Source organism: Euwallacea similis, chromosome 32 (genome assembly GCF_039881205.1).
Source record: "Euwallacea similis isolate ESF13 chromosome 32, ESF131.1, whole genome shotgun sequence".
Lineage (NCBI taxonomy): Eukaryota > Metazoa > Arthropoda > Insecta > Coleoptera > Curculionidae > Euwallacea > Euwallacea similis.
Genome location: NC_089640.1, coordinates 973,343 through 994,999, shown reverse-complemented (window position 1 = coordinate 994,999; position 21,657 = coordinate 973,343). Strand labels below are relative to the sequence as shown.

At 34.3% G+C, this 21,657-nt stretch overlaps 2 protein-coding genes across 2 annotated transcripts in view; one reads left to right on the top strand and one right to left on the bottom strand.

Annotated features, from left to right (window-relative positions):
- Positions 1-2,470: 2,470 nt before the first annotated feature.
- Positions 2,471-21,657, top strand: part of trol (terribly reduced optic lobes) — a 154,833-nt gene continuing 135,646 nt past the window's right edge. The window contains exon 1 of the mRNA XM_066404016.1: positions 2,471-2,766. Within this exon, the coding sequence (XP_066260113.1) occupies positions 2,659-2,766 (108 nt within the window). The 5' untranslated portion in view covers positions 2,471-2,658. The remainder of the gene's footprint in view (positions 2,767-21,657) is intronic.
- LOC136418114 (V-type proton ATPase subunit F-like) lies at positions 12,508-13,211 on the bottom strand. The gene is made up of 3 exons (XM_066404071.1): positions 13,031-13,211; positions 12,782-12,981; positions 12,508-12,723 (listed from the first exon to the last, which is right to left on the bottom strand). Exons 1-3 carry the CDS (start codon positions 13,209-13,211, stop codon positions 12,508-12,510), a joined length of 597 nt encoding a protein of 198 aa, XP_066260168.1.

Below are 21,657 nucleotides of genomic sequence, written 5' to 3'. Positions count from 1 at the left end.
CAAAATTATACTGATAGAGAAAGAGGATCAACAAGTCCGCTTGTCAACGAAAGAAAAATTAAAACGCCAATGATATTTATGCTTATTGAAGTTCATAGTTATTAATTTTATATGGAAAAATCAGGGTCGCACTAAAAGGGCTAAAATGTTGAAAATGTCAAAGAAGAAAATTATCGCTCAAAAATCATAAAAGCTAGGAGGTATGCAAATATGCTGTAGTACGTCATTGGTAGTCACAGATGTGGCTGGCTAGTTTATAAATACTACATAATTTGGTACATAAATACTACATAATCAGAGCTTTATTTCAAAAATTGAGAATTTTGAGAAATTGAATACATCACTAGTATTTTTACCAAACACTAGTACCTATTTCTTAACACTACTCGTCAAAATGTTGAACTACTATTTTAACATTACATGAAAGTGGGAGGTGGACATTTTGAACAATTAATTAAATAACTAATAAAAGATTTTAATTTATTTCTAAACGTAATTTAAATATTATTTTTTGTAGTCGATGATCTAAAATTGCAAAAGAAATTACATGCGGACAATCAGAATTTAAAACCCTATCAAATGAGGTGTCACTAAACCTATGGTGCCCTTTGAGATTCTAAAGTTGAATGCGCCCCCGCGGAGGGGGTTCTTTTGATGAATCGGCATTCAACGCTAAAATGTGTCCGCGTCGTAAACAAAATCGACGTATCGTGGCAATTTATAATATTTTGGTCCTAGTTCAAAATAAATCGGATGCAAAATTTTCAATGGTACACCCTGTATAATGTACATACATATATTATATTGGGTGTCTCTAAAAGGTCTGTACAAAATTCTACCGCAGATTTCTGAGGTGAAAACATGACGATTTAAGCCAGTTTTTTTTAGTGCAAAAGTGGACGGATTTCAAAATACGGGAAGTCAAAGTTAAGATTAAAAAAGCAAAAAAATTAATTACTTCCTTTACAATGCTACTATCTAAACGAAATGTCGCATCGGGGGGTTTTTAGGGGTGAAAAATTAGAATCCGGTTACATTTTTGACGCATGATGTAAAGGGTGCTGTTAGCATTAGGTGAACTTTCTTTACGGGAACATAAGTTTTTTATCACCCGGTTTAAATTTTTTTATGATCAAATTTGTGTTTTCCTACATGTTTTACGAAAAAAAGTATCTCGGTGCAAGTCCTTATAGGAGTTACTTTTTGAGATATTTGAAGTTAAAAGTTCGTTGAATATCTTAAAAATTAAAAGTATGTACATACAATTTATTCGTACAGTGTAGTAAAATAAATAATAAAAAGTTGATAGAGGCAAATAAAAACATAAATATTTAAAAAAAGTGATAAAAATTAAAGACGAATTGAACGCTTTGATTTTTTCGTTGCGACTGTACGAATAAATGTGTACATGCTTTTGATTTTTAAAATATTCAGCGAACTTCGAATATCTCAAGAAGTAATGTCCATAGGGACTTGCACCAAGACCCCATTTTTTCATAAAATATGTAGAAAAAGACGGATTTAGTCGCAAATAAATTTTATACCGGGTGATAAAAAAGTTATGTATCTTTAGAGATAGTTCACCTAGTGCTGACAACGTGCATCGAAAATGTAAACGGGTTCTGGTTTCTCGCCCCTAAAAACCCCCCCGATGTCCCAGATATGATATTTTGTTCAGATAGCATTACAAACAAAGTAATTAATTTTTTTCCATTTTTTTTCTTTACTTAAACGTCCGGTATTTTGAAAATTGTCTTCTTTAGAATTAAGGTAAGTTGGGTTAAATCGTTATGTTTTCGCCACAGAAACCTGTGGTAGAATTTTGTACAAACCTTTTAGACACACGCTGTATAATAGATAAAATAGTTGACAATTGAGATTGATCACATAAGATAAAACGTTCTCAGAACCTCGAAGAGAATCGAGAAATGCGATAATATACAGGAAGTCCGATTTAAAACGAACTAGTTGACTTCTACTTCCTGTGCAACTGGAAGCACCATCATCTTGAAAATATTTGATTCGTGTTGCACCCATCGGGTTTGGTGTAGTGCAGTGGTGCAGATATATAAATTCTCAGATTTTTTCTATGTGCAGCTCTATCCAGAAACGATCGACGTAATTCTCAGAGGCAGAGAATGAAGGGTCAAAAAGGGAAAAATTGAAGCTCCGACATCTTAGATACGTCCTTGTTGGATGGCGGACGCATCACGAGGCTTAAGGACCACCGATTTTCACTTTATCAAGTAATAACCGTGTCGAAGTCGTGACAGTTAACTTAACAGAGACGGTGCTTCGTTTGTGGATGAAGTCGAGGGTTCCAAGTGCTATTTTGGTTCTATTACGTGAGTTTTTCCCTAAAATTTTTCCAATGGCGCCAAGATGCGCGTACTGACATGGCAACGGCGCATTTCGCGCGACAAGCACATGTATTCCCCGACTTTTGAAAAGTTAACGCTCCGACATCGGCGGGCATTCATCAGTTTAGTTCAGTTTGGTGTAGCGTGGTCGTAACGAACCAACATCAGCTTCTTTGGTCCACGCATTTGCGAGAGATCGTGAGGAACCACTCGTCGCGCGTTCCACTTTACGAGAGCACCAGAAGAGTACCACCGAGCATGACTCTTGGATCGTGAGTGAAAAACATAGCCAGGAACCATGGGTGGGACTCGCACCCATCCTCAAGGACTCAAGTGGGTGTGCTGGGCACTTTTTTGCGCCCTTTTGCTGCACGCGAATACCCGAGTGTCTGCCGATTCATCTCAGGTAGTTAAACTTTTGTATCTTCCTTCGCCAAAGGAGCGCGCTCCTCGGGTCCAAACTCAGAAGGAGAAGATATTGAGAGTTGAGGCATGGCTGGTCTACGATTAAGCGTAATGAGGTCGTAAAACTTTGCAGGAAAAACCGCTTTCTCATCCATATCTGATACCATTTCCACGTTACGGCATAAGCAAGCTGATATTTACCAAGAAATTAATCTGTCACTGAGTTAAACTTGCGAATATTTATTGAAGTGTTGCAAAAATCCCCAAAGTTACTCTCGTATTCCACGATTGAAATCTCTAAAAGTTCAACTTTCGGGGCGTCAAAACTCACCTTATAAATTATCGCCAGCTGACACCCTTTACGTGGGATTTCAGTAAATCGGCTGTATCGAAAAGATGTTGAGGAAATGTTATGAAATTATTCCTGCTACTTCAAAGTTCAACCATACACAAAAAGCGATTTCATAATAGTTAATTAGCAAACAGGTTGCTTCATAAAATAAACATGAATGAACGACCCGGAGAACAATTTTGGAAATGCGCGATCTCATTTGAAATTCACTATTAGTTTTCTTAGATTTTCAATGTCGTAAGTTCTTTATTTAGACGACGGTGCCACCATAAAAGTGGCGCCAGTACCAGTTATTAAAAAACTTAATTCTCCATGCAGATTATAGGGGCGTACCCGATATTTGCGGTTTGCTTGTTTAGGCCCAGTAATGAAGTCGAAAAATTTGAATAACCAGAAGTTTGATGCACCCTTTAATCGAAATTCAAAGCTTGAATGAATCGAGACCACCTTGAAATTGTCGTAGATTTATTTTGATACCTATTAAGAGCATAAATTAAGAATGAAATTTGAATTTAAATATGAATCGGCTCAACAAAAAATGACAATGTTGGCAGGATAGTAATTAGTACTCTGACTTGTTTTGAACAATTTTAAGAAACGGGTTGATGGATAATATTCATGTATATTACAACTAGAGAAAACGAGGAAAAAATGTGGTTGATGGCGGATAATTGGGCCGTCAAAGCTCGTTTAAAATTATACCACGGGGGCTTGCACAAGACAAGTTCCCTATTACTAGTCATAATTTCTCAAAAAATCTAAAGTTTTGAGTAAAAATAAAAATGTGATTTGTTTTTTTTTTTTTCTTTTGATAATATTTTGTAATAATTTTAAATAATCCAAAAGGCATTATAGAAGTCCCGATAAATTTCCCAGGGACATAACATTCCTGTTAGATTAAATAACCAACGCCCCTGTTAAAGTTATCAACTTTTCAACAATTTGACCTTAAGCATACTAAAAATGCCACTAGGAGCTCAAACTCCAGTGGCATTAAAAGCATGCAAATCGGTCTTCCGATTCATAAACGAGAAAATACACAGATAAGACTCAATTTTTTACTAAAAATAGGACCTACTACTTATTTTTGAGAGTACGTCCTTTTCTCCTTAAATAATTTTATAATTTTTTTTTTTTTGGCGGAAAAATGTAATAATTTTTCAATATATGGGAGATTTTGTTGGGTCTAGCCTGTCTAGAGAAAAATTCCAGTTGCTCCCCAAAATGGCAACATTGACCGGAACTATTGCCGCAACAGCGTCGCCCCTATTGGTAAAGCTGCGTGTCACATGATCAGCTGAGAGATTCACAGAGTTGCCACTGTGGAAAAAATTTCTCTATTGTAACAGGAAATATTGGTATTCAATTTTGCTTCCTGAAAAAGTGGACTGTGGTGAGAAGATTGATTTTAACAATTGAATAAAAAACTGTTGAAAAATTATGTTGTTTAGTTCTAAAAACTTTCATATTGTTTTTTCTAATTGTTAAACGTAACGATTGAAACTATTTTCTTCCGGGTTTGACGATTTTTTACGTTCTAAATTTTCTTGATAATTTCAAACTGCAGCGAAATATACCTGATAGTTACATCTGTCGTTTCAAAACAATAACATGTTAGAGCACTCAGGATGCCGAAAAATAAGACAGTTTTATCCGATTTTCAGTCTAAACTTAGTAATGCATTTAAATGACTCCATTTGGGAGGCGACGCACGATTTTTATCAGTTTCATCACCTGTTTCATATTATAATATCATCAAAGAGGAATCGTGTTTTAGGTATAGGAATAAACTGCATTGACAGTTGAAATGATGGATTAGGGGTATGAATTTGTGTGCAAATTTTTGATAGAGTTGCTACTGTACATGACTAATTGACCTTTGATAGGAGGTATATTTTTTACTCTCGTGACCTCAGCTTTATGACACTTTTTATGTAACTTTCTAGGGGTTTTCAGTAGTAATTGGTAAGCTACTGAATTTTTGTCGATATTGATAAATTTTCACGATAACCCTTCCAAGCCTTTCTTGATGATTTTTTCGTTTTATCAGAAATTCCAAGGAAAGCAAATAAATGCTTTAGTGCACCATTATTTTAAATTAGAAAACACTACTTAACAAGATTACCTAATCCACGTAGTAATATTTCCTTTGCGAAACTCTGTCATATTTACCAAAAAAAAAATGTTTTTGACTGATATCGGAAGATTTTGTTGGCACATGTAGCCTTGTTTAATACATCGCTGTCATTTCTAATTAAGAACCATTAGTTGGGGAATTCATTAACTAATATTTTTTCCAGAAATTAAATGGCGGTTCGGTCCTTTATTTGTTTTTGTTCCATAAAGATTCTAATATTTAAATGTTTTAACATATTTTTTTATGATGCTATTTCTGCGTTTAGTACGTGACTGTCTTATAATTAGGGGAAATTACTTGGATAACCGAATGATTAATATGCCTTATAGAAATTTAATGACATACCTCTCCCTTTTTAGTAAATTACGGTTTTAAAAAATGAACTCCTTCTTTTTATTGTTTACAAGTTTATTGTCTTAAAAATGATTCATAGGTTTCCCTGATTTTTAGATGGTTGTACATGAGACATCATATATCTTGAGAGACATGGATTTCTAAAATTTGGACTTAAAAAATATCCAAGGGGGTTGTACTTGAGACATCGTATGAATATATCAGGATATTTATTTGGAATTTGCATGAATATTTTAACTACAGTTTTAACCATGACGGTAGGGGTTGATGAGCATATAAGAAGCTTCAGAGCTGAATTGGTCAAATAAGACCAAATGCTTGGCATGAGCAACCAGCAGATTTAACTCCACTTAATTTATTCTCGTTACTTCTATTTAGATCAATGATAAGCACATTCTAATTAGGATTAATTATCGCATTGCATACATAAACGGGGCATATGCCACATTCGTTAATACTAAGTTAATGTACTTAATTTTGTGTATTACTTCATTTCTCACAAGTCGAGACTTATTTCGAATTTAGAAAAAGTAGAGCAAAATCGTAAAGGTACTTATAAAGCGGTTTATCTTATCACTGGCAAGTTCATTGGCCTTGTATGGGCTTGCGAACCAATCATGCCAAGTACTTTTTAATCCAGAACCAATATGTGTGTGTACAATAACCGATCAAAGTGCGTGAAGGACGATATTGGAAAAGGCCTCATCAAAGAGTAATTCGATATGCACAGAAAAGAAGTATATAGGGAACGCAAGCAAGTGTTGAATATTTTATAGGTGTTAAGGCATATCTGTCATTTTAACAGCAATTTATCCGTGACAACGACTTATATTATTATGATAAGCTTAATGTTTATGGGGTTGTCGGGAAAGGGGAAATTCATCATTTAGTGTCGGCCGTAAAACACGTTCAAGTATGGTGTGCAGTTGTCTCCCTGCGTTCCCATCTGAGAGATGTAGCTACATTCCTGATTTATTGCTTACTAGTATTAGTAAGCTGTGCCAGTAGCACTACCAAAAAGCTTTTGTTCCATAATCGAGTAATTCTACCGTAGGCTTTGAGCGGGGATAAATAAACGTAATGGATGTTACGCACTTTTGTTTGCCATAAGCACCAGATAATAAATCTGCGGTAACATTGAAGGTAAATAGATGTTACTTAACCAGTTTGTTGCCTTAAAAGCAGGGAAGATGGGATCGTAATGTTAATTGAGCGCTTGATGGTAATAAGTCTGAATTACCGATAAAATTATCATCATTAGGAAGAATATCTGGGAAATTTATGCAAGATTTTAATTGGTTATTCGAATTCTACGAAGTTTCTGAAAACCGGTAAAAACCGTATAAAATCCTTGAAGAATTGGGTTAAAAACGTCTCGCTCCTCTTTTAACTTTTAAAGAATGCCCAGAGAGTAACTTACATGAAAGAATCTGTAAAGTTTCAATTTTATTCGGAGGTTCGTAGATGAGAAAACATTTTTACTTATCTCGATTTATCTTAAAGATATCCAAAAAATTGATGAGAGGATCTACAAGGTGACTTCCATCATTGAAGAAGTTTCCTTGATATTGAGTAGATGTACTAGAATATTTTTAATAATCCCATTGTACGATTTAAATTTTACGCAATTCAGAATATACATGAAAATGTCCATATATTTTTATAGATTCTCGAGAATTTTACCTCCAGATAGCGGTTTTGTGGAAAAAGAATATATTTTCCAAATAAACCTTAATAATGTTGAATATCAAAAGGCCAAGATCGTGTAGATTCTTTCAATTTTTTTTCGATTCTCAAGAGCAAATTGCCAAAAATCGCAAACCCATGAAATGAGGTTAAAGCAATTTTAGGAAATTGTTCCTTGCGACCCACATGTTCATAATATTCATGAATATATAGGACTATCAATGGAAAATATTCGAGTTTCCAAGGCTTAAAAAGAATTACGTTAAAAACTTTCTTTGAAATGCTTTTAAAACGTGCTCTTATTAATGTTATATTACTCAAAAACTAAAAAAGATGAGCATAGAGATTTCTATAGGTAACTTAACCGTAATGAGCAGGAAATTAAAAAGTCACAACATGTACAGGATGTTCTATATGAAAAAGTAGAGTTTTAGTGTTCAAAACCCAGCGGAACTAATTTTTCAAAATTTTGAAATCGTGGCCTCATGAAGGCTCAGGTTACTCGAATACTGACAAGGATAACTACCGGAAAGTGCATTAAGGAACTCCTCCTTGTGGCTGGTAGTTTCATAATATTCAATAATATATAGAGCGCACAATGGCTTCCAGCACTTAAAGAGAATCATGTCAAGAACTCTATTTAAAAGGTATTGTAGAACGTACGCCTATTAATCTGTATATTGCTCGAAAGCTGTAAATAGATGGGCATACGGATTTCTATAGGTAATATTAAGTTTAATTAGTAGCAAATTTTAAAAAAATCACGTAATATATAGGTTGTTCCATATGAAAAGGTACAGTTTTAACGTCGCTAAAATTGCAAAAATAGGTTTCCAAAATCCTGAAATCTTGAGCAAAATGTGTAAAAGGATGGTTCTTTGTGAATGGTATAAGTACATATTTGCCTTGTATTGAATTACACCCAGGTAGCTCCACAGAAGAAAATCAAGTTTAGAAGATATTACGTATTGTATAGGTGGTTTACGACAAAGTTTTAATAACCTAAAGCACAAGTGTATAATACCTATAATTAGTCACTGCCTCGATCTTGGTCATTAAACGTCGAATTACTATTTTATTTACTCATGTATAAAACCGGGCCCCTCATTGGCTTTGAATGGACCGTAATAGGAAAGGACAGGTTCGTACCGAGTTTTTTATGCCCTAATAACGGTGATTGGTCGTTAATAACCTCTCGATATGTACCCACTTACGGAAACAATATCCATTATCTAATACCCGCAATCCATAGGCTATACGAGACCCAATTTGTAATTTGATAAAGGACAAAAACACTAGATTCCCTATCGGATTACTCGGCTGGCTAAATTCGCAAACTAACCGAATGTTGATTAAATCGTAAACTTAATATTCAGTCAATTTAACGCAACTTTGGAAACTTTGCGAGCCCTGATGGAACATGTTCCATGCTCCCGACGTTGCTTGTAGAGGTATACGGCAAGTTTTTCGAGGACCGATTTCAGTTATTCTCTGTATGTGCATACATACATATATTTCCGGGATGTTTCCAACTTTTAAGTACTGTATAAGCCAATAAAAAAACGAATTTGTAAGTTTTGAATAAGTGAACTTAATGAGCCACTGAATGTTTTATACGCTATTACATCGGTTAAAAGGAGCCGTAAAGAGATTCGTCAGCTGTACCCACACAAATACCTAGAAAGCACCCTTTGGAGTATAGTTTCACCGACCAAAAATTGCCAGATTTACAAAGGATTTGTGCAGAATAAAAGCACAAAATATATTGCACATAGTACAATAACGAGCATCGAGGGTGACGCTAAATAATGACCTTTACATACGTATACGCACTTTCCACGCACAGTTTCTTTGTCCATGCTGCGGATAAAGCAAACTTATCGATGACTAACAGATGGTGGATTGTCGTCCAATTGCACGATAATAACAATTAGCAACGGGCCATAAAAATTCGGCTGTTATGTCATGGTTAAAAAAATTCAGTGAAACATCATTGTACGATGACCTTTGGTTTGGTCGCGTAAATGCAAATAAATGGAGCCATGTTAATTAGTAATTCTATCTTTATGGCCGGACGCCATTGGACGTGGTGTATTTAAAGTAAATGATATTAATCGCGCCGGAGTACTAAAAAGTACTTGTTATTTATTCGGCCATGCATGGAAAAACTTTTTATAAATCTCTTCATTCACAGGCTCAATTTCGGGGCTTATCTCTCACATTGTTCCTACATGCGTAATAACGAGTGATCATAAAAAAAGCGTCGCCGTAGACAGTGAACCGTAAACGTAGTGCGTTGATTAAGCCATTTGCTATTTGCCAATAAACATGTAACTGACAACAGCAATGGACAACAGATTAACGGATGAATTTACCCAAAGCATGCTTCTGATATTTCAACGTCACTTTGAGCTCTCTTTTTCGTGATCGCTCTTTACAAGAAACAAGATAAACGACGCTTTAGTTAGTTGTACATAAAAATTATCATTCACACAAACTTGACCTCGTTTTTTCTAAGCTCATTTATCTAATACTCAATAAACCTCGAGATAACTACTTAAGATAATTTTTATTTTTAAACTTGAATCTTTAAAAATTTCGAATGTAAGAGCATTGGTAACTAATTTAATTGGAAATAATTATGCTTGAAATAACAATAAACTTGTTGTTTGAGTCATCAGTAGAAAACTAACCAATAATGTATTGTTGCTTTTTTAGAGTAATACCACACATTTAATTCTTATATACTCCAAACCGCAATCAGGTAGTTACTTTTCTGAGATATTTTATAGATATTGCAGTAGAAATGTTAAATAACATTATTTTTACCCTTTTTCCTACCTTAAGTTACGCCACTTGAAAAAGTTGCCTATAGAGTCATGGCGCCCTCTGCCGCACAAAACCTACAACATAGCAAAATCCATTGATACATTAGAACTATGTTATTCAATCTTGGTAGAGAATGTAAACAAAGTAGATAATTACTCTTGCCCTTTTCACGTTAAACAACTGGATTATATTGGTCAGTGTGGTCTACTTGGACTCGAACAAATAGGCCAGGCCAACCATGAAATTAGCCCACTGTACTTAATCAACTGGTACACGCAATCAGCGTTTTATTTTAAATTTTATTTTTTAGCTATATGGCCGACCACAGGATTATTCGGGCACTGTTAGCAGTCAATTTACATTCAAATCCCGAAACAAAGAATTAAATATAGACTGACTCTTATAAAAGAAAAACCCAAACATCGTTAACGCCAGAGTATTTTTTGTCCCTGGCTTTTTTATAGGCTGAAAGCATTGGAAAGTTTCTTCTTAGCCTGTATAGATGACAACTGAGCTGAACATGAGTCCCCCCACTAAGGAACGATTCTACCTAATTCTGAGAAAGGCAAATATTCACACTTTCCGAAGAGGTTTTCTATTATTAATTTTCGTCTAAATAATATTATAAATCATTGTCAAGTCCACATTTAACGTCATCATGCGCAAAGTGACATTTTTCTATTTTTAGGATGTCATCTGACAATTTATAGAGACGCAAATTTGAAAATAAATACCAACATTTAGTGAATACTAAACTAATGATAAACATCCGAGCATACTAGATGATGCAATAGTTATTTCTGCAAACGTATTAGTGGGCGCATTTAGGAAACAACAGCGCTTTAATGGGGCGATTGGTTTTCATTGTAGCTGAATCCTTAATTTTCACAATTTTTCACAACCGTTTCTCAAAACAAATTATAAGACAGAAAGTGCAGTAATTTTCCAAGCATTGCTCGGCACCTGCAAAATTTTTAAGTATACTCAATGTATTAAACGAATTTGAGAATTCATGTAGACAATGTAGATATTCGATTTTCCAAATCAACGAAATCTTCATTCGATTCGGGTCATGAGAGTAAAAAAAGGTCCATTCACATGCCATTCGCCATTTTATTTTAAGACAAAATTAAATCAGTGTTTTGCATGTAAAACAGCATTGAACAATGCCCATTTGCTGATAAGTTATCGCCTTATTTATAAGTCTGGTTAGGCGACAATAAAATTAAACATAAATGTAAATGGGTTCTTATTGACATCAACCTATCGACCTACTCTGCCGTTCAATAAATATCTATTATGTCACCGGAAGACAGTTCCATTGAATTATTTTTAAAATGGTGAAAATGTTGTTACGAAAAGTTGGAGAGCTATCTTTAATGGCATTCAAAATGTTTGTTTGAATATGGAAATTAAGACACTTTGAATTATAATTTGTGTCTTATTTGATAATAGATTGGAATTAGAAGAAGCGTGTTTATGGACACCTTGACAGCTGAAATTCAATTGATTTTTTTAAAGAATAATTTTAGAAATAAAATGCCTTCCGAAGGATTAAAGCGGCCTGATTTCTACAGACAAGATCAAGTCATGTCGCGACAAATCGTTCATACATATTAATGATACATGAATATTTCATTACATCTGATGGCAGCAGAGAGCTACATATATAATTTCGGACAAAGGCCATGAATTGCTGATTAAGCGCCACAAGTACCAAAATTAATGTATAATTTTTTCCTACTCGATAGTGCACTAAAACCGTACCGATTCCTGGACTATACCCAGAGTAACTAGAACGATTCGACAGAGTCAATGTGTGCTGTCCTCTATCCACAAGCGCACGAACTTCATTTTTTTTTCCGGCAGTTGAAACTCCATTTTTCGAATTTAGTGCAACCGAAAATCGCGGAAATTGTTGTTTAAAAGTTGTAAAATCTGTTGCAAGGTAAATAAAATGATTAAATAAACGTGTTAAACTTCTTGGAACGTAAAATCGTTTGATTAAAATCCCGCGAGCGCATGATTTTAAAGCTCCGGGTGGTTAGTAGGGTGAGTATCAACCAGTATCAACTTTTGCCACCCCTCAAATAAAGTTTTTCGGGGAGCTTTCGCTTATATCACATTAAAACTTCCTCTTAAAGACACATCAATTTCAATTAGCAACTATACACAATCATATAAACCCAATTACCAGTATAAGGATAAAAATACCTTTCTGTCTGCACGGGAAAAGGTTACCAGTCCGTCTCCTTTTGCAATCGGACATATTGTATCGCCAGAAATGATAAGAAGAGATACTTTGTGTGTTTTCTCTGAACTGGCTTTATTAAAAGGGATTAATGACCTCACGGTGAAACTTGTAAAATTGTCCTGGATATTAATTACAACTTCAGAGATGTTGAAGACGTCTCTAATTTTAGGGAATGAGTGGACCATTTTTTGGAACTCTCTGCGTGGACTGACTCGTTAGTTGTAATCGAAGAGCTTGATGAGTTTGAAGACCTTCTGTATTTATATTTACAATACGCCTTTTCTTCTATTTTTTTAATTGCTGGGGGTAGCTCAATTTCAAATGGGCCATTATGACCTGGAATGATCTATACTAACCACTCAAGTTAGTTTCGCTAGAAATAATTAATTGTCATAAGTACTCACCAGCACAACAGGGTCTATACACTTGTACTTATTGATCAAACGGGTAATTTTCTCTGCTGCCTCCTTGGTGATCAGCACTAGCCCTATGTCAGGGCGTTCTAAAAGGTCTAAAACTTTCAGTTCAAGTTGAAGGTCTTCGGTTTGTTGGTCCACTATCACGAAGTTTTGGCTGGAGTCTTCGTTAGTTTGGCCTATGCCAGCTGCAAACAACTTGTAGTTTTTTAGTCGGATATTAGAACCATGGTGAACCTAATATGAAGCACACACAGGTGTCTTCATCCCCAACTATTGCAATTAATTTAGACTCTCCAATGAATATCGAATCTGTAGAGTCTGAAAACAAGACCTGGGAAGACTCATCACCGAAAAGGTCTTGCAGGACGTTGGTGTGGCTGTTCTCATCAGATCTTTTACTCATATAATTTTCCATAATGTTAATGCCAAGTTTTCTTTACGTCATTGCCTGACTTTTCTTTGTTAAAGAGGTTATTGTTTGTTGTGTTAGGAAAACGTTTTATCACCTGTACCACCGCGGAAAGATTCGCAATAATGGTGACAAAGAATAGGAACTTTATCTCGAATAATGGGGCAGCAGGGCGTAAACGCAAACGAATAATGTTTCGAAAATATCGAAAAGTGAATTCATTTAAAACTTCCTTTAAATCTCCCTAAGCTGTTTTCAATGGAGGAGTAAAGCTGGGGCCAAAGCGATACATTTCTATTAGAAAATATAGAATATATATGAAAACTCAATAAATAATGGAGAAAATCATAATCAAAAAACTTCGCTTCGCGTAAAGGATTTCCATGTACGGTTTTGGGCTATTTGTGCCTCGCATCATGCATAATGAATGGTATTAATGGGTTTCCATTAAATAAACTAGCTCGTTTTCATTATTTTAAAACAAACAGGGAGTACATGGTGGACGAAGTTTTGGTACAAATGTATATTTAATTGTCCATTAGTACGTCTGAAGAGTAAATTCATGAGCCATATTGAAAAAATCGACATGATTTCTATAATTAATGCTTTAGCCCTGAAAGTTCTTGCTTAAACACCCGATATTACATGTTCTGATTTCCACTTCTGACCAACCACAAATATTCCATTGATGGTCAACCCAGTAGCCTACACTTAACGCTCGTTTAAACCAATAAGAGCCTAATTAAACTATCGTCGGTTGGACCTAATTTAAGGGCATTATCGCACGTTTCAATTGAGAGGCGTGCACTTTTAATGGCCTGAGTATCCTTAACTCATTCGCGTTTTTTGCATCACAATGAAGTCGTTAGAAAGACATAAATAACAATATAGAAACAATTAATTCCTTTATTGGGCAAATGTTTTAGTGCGGTCATATGGAACATATGGTACCTTAAGTTACCTAACCAGCCATATACATATATGTATAGTAAGTGGTTGCCGAATTTGCATTGGAGCTCTTCGTGACTGGCAGCTCATAACAGTAAGTTACGGGGCGAAAAATCAAGTCTCGAATTCATTATTTATTTTCAAATTCAGAAATCGCATAATACACAGTGTGTTTTATATAAAAAGCGGAGTTTTAGCGTCCCAAATAGAGCGAAAATATTTTTTCTAAATTTAAAAAACAAGGCCTCATGTAGGCTCACGATACTCGAAAACCGCTAAAGTAAGCCATGGGAAATAGTTTTGTCGAATTGGTTCTTGTTATTAATGGGTTACTTATTATCAATAATACACAAGGTGTTTCTTTGAAAAGTTTTAAATTTACACCAATTAACAAGATCACGTCAAAAACTATCTTTGAAAAGAATAAAATATGTGTTCTTATTATGTAACTTTTGTAATAGGTGATCATTAAAAAATCTCATAGTAGGTAGGGAACCATAAAAATAGGTCATTGGTGAAGCGATTTGCTTCATTTTACTCACAATGTTTTAATACAAATATAAATTAAGAGATGAATTTATCTATATGTGTGTACTTATCCATATCTGATATTTCAACCTTTATTACTGGAAAACTAAGAGAGATCGGTATATTGATTTCAGCAAGTAAACTGACCCTAATGTGTACCGAATTCCAAAAATTGCATGATACACTGGTTGTTCTAGTATATGGAAAAGTGGAGTTTTATCGTCCTTAACAAGCTAAAAATTGTTTCTTAAAATTTTGCAAACGTGCTTTCTGAAGTTTTCTTTCATTCTTAAAGAGGTACTCAATAATATGTAGGGTATTGAGTAGAAGGAAATTAAATTTCTAAAACAAGATAAGAGAAATTAAAATGATCAAATACTGACCTATATTCAGTCTTTTCTCGCTCTTCTCTGGTGCTAAATTCAATTTACTTACTCCCCGCACTAAACCGATGCTGATTCCATTTTGTCTTGTCGTACTTTCACTTTCTTCGGCAACGGAGCCGTATGGTAATCAAAGCATAATCGGACAAAGGGGGCCAGACAGACGAGCCGCTGACCCACTTGATTGAATTCCATCATCTCGAGGCCTTGCCAAATGGCTGATTTTGATTATCTCTCGAAAATAGACACCCACATGTGTATATATCTGAGGTCGACGACGAGAAGAGACGTCGAATATGAACGATTTTGATGGTCACTAATTCTCCTTTGATGATAGATTCGAGTGAAATAAACTTCCTCTAGCCATTTTCTTTTCAGTTTACTCAATTATTGAAATCTTTCTGGCCTGGGGAAATGAAAACTTCCAGTATTTTTACTGTGTCTTACTACAAGCCCTACGCCCTTAGGACTATTCTGACCCATCTATCAATAAGTATTTTACCAAGAGATTACACGATACTCCACTTTTAGGTGAATCGGTTCACAAGCACTTTATAGGCGCTAAAATTCCAGTGAGTTTAAAAAATATTGTTTATCAATAATTATTGTTGCATTAAAACCTTGAGAGTATACCTATAGTGAGTTTGCATGAAGCATTTCACGCAATAAACGCATTCAATACAATATTAATTGATAAAGTGTTTAGTTGACAAAAATGAATTATTATTCTGTTGCAATGTTTAATTTGGTTTTAACCGATCTTCTATATCAAGCTTAAATCCGTCGACAGAGTGTTCTGCATTGTTATAAGGAATATGTTCTGAAATGTCTGGAAAATCAAACTTTTTCCGGGAACGTGGCTATTTTTAATTTAACGCTGTACTTACATACATTTAAGCCGATAACATCAGAAACTAGTAATAAAGTTTTTAGTACTAGTTGAAGTTTAAATAAATCAAGTCGATACGGAGGGTTTTTTGTTATAGCAAATTTATTTGACACAATGCGATATTGCGTAAAATAGCGTTTGATGGGAATTTAATAATGTTGCTCGTGAATGATGATATTTGTTCTATGTTAGGCGCTTTTGTCATTTCCTGTGCGTTCAAAGTGTAATAAAAAACCGCACAAGGTTTAATTTCAATCTACGAATATGTAGGGATGACACGGTGTCGTAATAGAGCCATAAATGGTGTAGACAATTTTTTTTTTTTTTATTTAATTTTAATTTAAATTTTAGTGCTTTAAGTGACAGAATTAGCACTGACTCGAGAGGTTCAGAACGTAAATAAATCATTTAATTTTAGTGAACATTTTTTGTGAAGGAAAATGATAATTCTTGAAACTGTTCTAAAATGGGCTTTACAGCGCACCTGAAATTTTCAATATCTAAGAACTGCATATCTCATCACTCTAGACAAAATACTGCCCTATAATCATAAAAGTCAAAAGTTTTGTATGGTAACAAAAATCTTTTGGTGGGCTAAAAAGTTAGATTCATGGGAGGAAAAAATCCACAACGGCTTCCGATTTCGAAAACTGCATTTTCAAGAAAATCCAAATTTCTTCAATTTCTTAAAAATTTTGATAAATTCCAAACATTCTAATATCGAATTTAGGTACTGTTTCAAAACCTTTTGTTATTGCTTAACAAAGCCTTACTTTGAGCAAAAGTGCAAAGTCCGTTTTGAAGTTTGTTATAAATATTTTGAAATTCTGAACTTTCTAAAATGCAATTTACTTACTGAAAATACGACTCGTTGGCAAAGTTTCTGTTTGAAAGAACCTTTTTGCAAAACTGCATTTTCACGACATTCTAAGTTTCCCCAGTTTCTCAAAAGTTTTGAGTACTTCTGGACCTTCTGCATTTTTATGACTTTAATCGAATTTTTTAAAAAATAACAATGGCTGATTAAATAGGTCATTTGCATTAATATTTATATTCGGATAGGAAACTCACTACACAACGCAATTTTCAAATCTGCATTCTCAGTCCAATTCGCAATTTGGGTGACGTCATGTGCCAAATTTTGTCGGCGAAAATGTATCAAGTCAAAATACCTAAGACCAGAATGGAACGTAACCTGAATGAGAGCATTGCATAGTTTGACATTTCCGTAGAATTCCGCTTTTGATTATTTGCCGCTGTATACCACGGCGATCTAGGGCTTGATTTTATAAGAACATACGAGAGTGAAAATGAAAATTTTGGCAATGTTAATTGGCCAAAAAATTTTATTAGCCCATTTCACTGAACAAAAATTTTATATTTATTCTCACATTTGTCCTATAGAATAGGCCCCCGAGAGTTCGTGTTTATGCTTTTGATTTATGTAAATGCCATTTCATTGGCGTCCTGTTTATTAACGCAATATGGTGGTCAAGTTCAATATTTTTTACTGATTTGCAAATTCTTTTTTTATTTTATTATTATTATTCAGTTAATTGTTTGTTCTTTTTGAAAAAAAATTTATTGCAATAACCAGAAACATCAGAATCTCATTTGAATCTAATTCGCATTCTGTATGATGTCACATGCTAAAGTGTTTCAGAATGTCTATCAGTTGCTAGTGTGACAGTTAATAGTTATGCTATTGTTTTAAGTAATGTTATTTAAATCTTTGCAATAGAACAAGCAATATGGCGGCAAATTTAGTCTGAACGTTTATTCTTAAATGACTCGAAAACTTCCACTCGTATGGAAATCGCTTGCCACATGGTAGATAGATTGATATTTCATGGGTGAATACCGTATTTTGAATGTAAAATTTATATACTAATGAAGAATTTTCACACATCCCAATGAAAGTAAGGACCTTGGCTCACAGTCTGAGGCTTTTCATCAATTTTACATCGAAAAACTAAATTATTCACCATTTGAAAAATTGACAAAAGTTTGGGAACGTTCGATATCTTAGCAGGAATTGAAGATACCATGTTGCGGTTTTGATTAATCTGACTAGAGTTGTTTCAAATTTGTGTCGTTATAAAAAAAAATGATATTGAGTATAATTAACTTCTAAAACTTCTTTCTGTCGAGGTTTCTCTTCCAAAAACCAACCAATAGATAGAGCTTTGAGTTCTTACACATTTGGAATTTTTGCTTGCATTTATACAGAAGGTTGCAATTCCTCTCTACTTGTTCCGAGCAAAGTGTCATCCGGATATCTTAACACCTCCTTGTTGTCTTCGAATATGACCCCCTTTCAACGAATATGACCTCCTTCAGCATGCTTTAACGGGTGGTTTGAAAGATGGGCCTAAGGAGTTATGCTACTATGCGTAGGATTCCATACGCAAAATCAAATATTTACTCAGTTCAGCAATAAAAATTCCGAAAAGTTCCTTTCACTTTCATTGGGCCGTAAGCAAATATGCTGCTAAATTTTCATACGGCTCAATGAAGTGATTCAAGCTCTCAATTAATACTGAGAAAAATTTTGTTTGTTTACTCTGTTCTACCAGTTGCGGGCCACTAAAAATATACCCGATTTATTAGTTGAGATAATAAATTCGTAGGTAGTGGTTTTTATTGACCTCAATATAGAAATATTTATTTTTGGTTGGTTGGAGCCGTGTTTAAATAGAAGAGAAACTTTTAGCAGCACGTGTTTTAAATAACAGTTTGCAAAGAATCTGGAGAAGTCTTATTAAAGTCATCTGTGGACCTGAACAACAGATAGAGAAAGCTCAAGCCCGTCCTTAGCCAAATCCCACACTTTATTATTACTAAAATCATTAAATTATTATTATCATAATATTGAAGTCATTAGCATTACAATTGTTTTTTATTGGCTAAGAAAATTGGTATTCTTGTTGGGAAATGCTAATGCGAGGCATAAATCGTAGGTGTGCAAATGAAATGCAAAAGCTGGAAGTAAATTGCTCGTATACGTTTAGGAAATTAATACTGCCGAACAACGGAGATGTGCTTCTGGATGAATTCACAAACGTACCAGAAGCTGGATTATTAATAGATACACTTGGACATCTGCTATTCAAATCGAGTAATTTGTTAAGTTTAGATAAAGAGTCTTAATACATACGAGGAGAAATGTTTAAGAAATTCTGATCTACCTCACTTGGAAGAGCGATTAGGGAAAAATTCCTCTCTATAAATTGTTAAGTGGTTGCAAAAATGGATGGATCGTGCATATGTGATACAGTTTATCTAGGAGATATTTATCTTTTTTCAAATTAGGAGCGCAATTTTTACTGTATCTTAAACGCCTTACGTGTAGAATTCTCGACGAATCTCAGAAAAATGTCTTTTCAGCGAATTTTCAGATTTACCCGGAATATTGCAACATGAATCGTTTTTTGTTTGAAACTCGGTGTGTCGAGGTATTGAAGGTATTGCCATTATAAACATTTTTACGAACGTTCCTCAGATGCATTTTCAAAAAGTTTTTTGTGGGATTTCGTCTTTATTTGATAGTCTCTTTTAAATTCTAACAAAAATTTCTTATTAAAAAAAAAAAAAACTTAACGTGTTTCTCATACGGTAGAGCATGTGTCACCTGCTTTGATGCCTTGCTAAAGACTGAAGATTGAAAAAATACTCAATTGAGAAAAAAATTTAATGCGCTCCGAATTCGGTAACGTCACATGTTAAGTTTTTTATGCATAGCATATGCGATTATGGCAGATATGCTCTTGGTTGGAGTCAGGACATTCGAATCTCAAAGTTTGGAAACTTCAAAAAGATTTAAGCAGTATGGCCACTTTGGGCCTGAAAGTCGACATACAAATAATTTATGAAAGTCCTCAAGAATATTGAAAACAGCAAAAATATTGTACAAAAACAAACCTTTGAAGATCCATTTTATGTTAGTTAGGATTCATAGGAAAAGAGATCTTAGAAGATCCGTTTCGGTAATCAATTGGTTAATTTGATTACACGGATCTCACTGAACAACTTCTTGAGAATTTTCGGGTTTTCAAAAGCAGAAATTAAGATCAAGAACGTTCGATTTTGTCCTTATTTGGGAGGCTCTTTTACTACTTATTTATTTGAAAACTTTTCTGTGCTGGATGACGAAGCTCTTATATCAAAAGCTTTCCGTGGGAACCCTCAGAATTTTTTAAACAATTTAGACAGTTCTATTGAGGAATGTAAACAAGTTTCGTCTGGTCCTGACCCAATATCCGAAAATGTAACCAAATGCCAGTAAATTGTATATAAAAGGCATGTGTAAACATTTTGCCAAAAAATAAGTATCTGGAGTTTATTTCGCGAACAAGTCTATGTTTATACTATTTCCCTCAACGAGCGGATCGTATTTATTTTTGTAATACTGACTACCATTTTTTTTTTTCTCAAATATTTAATTTTCAAACACAGGAATCGAGTTGATTTATTGGGGTTAAAGGGGCTAAAATTAGAAGATGTAAATTATTATTGGTATCGTTTTAGTTTGTTCATTAACAGAAATTTGAGACCATTTTGACTAGTGAAAAAATATAAATAATTTTATGACGGCTCACATAATTAGGTATCATAAAATGCTATTTTTCCAAGAAACGACTTAGGAACATTAAATTCTTACCGCACTACTTTATATGTGTCTGGGTAACTCAATCTGCCCATCTCAAATGCCCTCTTCTAAATAAAGACGTGTTTACATAAAGAAAATTCAAGTCAGATTAAAAAAAATATTAAAGCGCACATTTCTCACTGCATGTTAAATTTAACTAACAGTTTTTTTTTCAGGTATGAGTCTCCTTGTGACGCCTCACACCTGGCTGAAGTGCCATTGGTGAGTTGATGACACTGTTTGGGGGCTTAAAAGAGCCGACAACAAGGCCTAAAAGCATAATAAACGTCCTTAACGTTGCACACAACATGAAAATTATTTAACTTGACAGGAGGAATTCGTTTGCGGTCCCGAAAATAAAACGAAAGTTCTGTGAAATTAATCGTATCATCGCGGGAGAATGTTCAATTTCCGTGGGTAAATTCGGCTCGTAAAAAACAAACTTTGGCTCTAAATGCATTGTTTTTTAGTTCAAAATCAGATATCGAAAAAATTAAAAACCAGAGTCATTCTAAAATTTTCATTCACCACGTGAAATGGTTTTGTTCCAGTTGCAATTTTTTTAGTATACCTTTTCTAGGTACAACTTTTATTCAGAATAATCAGAAACTTACAAAAATTGCTCACTGAAGAAAAAAAGTCAGTGTGCTTCTCATACGGTATGGCGTCATATGTTAAGTGCCTTGAAGTTTAGCAAATGTCATCGTAACACATATGGTTTTGTTTGGAGTAATACCGTTTGAATTTGAAGATATACAAGTTTTAAAAAAGATAGATCAATATGGCGAGCAAATTAAAAGAAAACAAAAAAAATTTTCTGCATTTCGAATTCGGTAATGTCGTGTGTTAAGTGTTTCGACAGATAGCATATGCCAGATATGCTTTTGCTTGGATTCCCGACATTCGAATTCCAAAGCCTGGATGCTTCAAAAAGGGTTGTGCAGTGTGGCGACTATGAGCATCAAAGATCGATATACAAATAATTTATGAAAAATTAAAAAAATATTGGACAAAGCAAGAATACTGTACAAATCCAAACCTCATAAGATCCTTTTG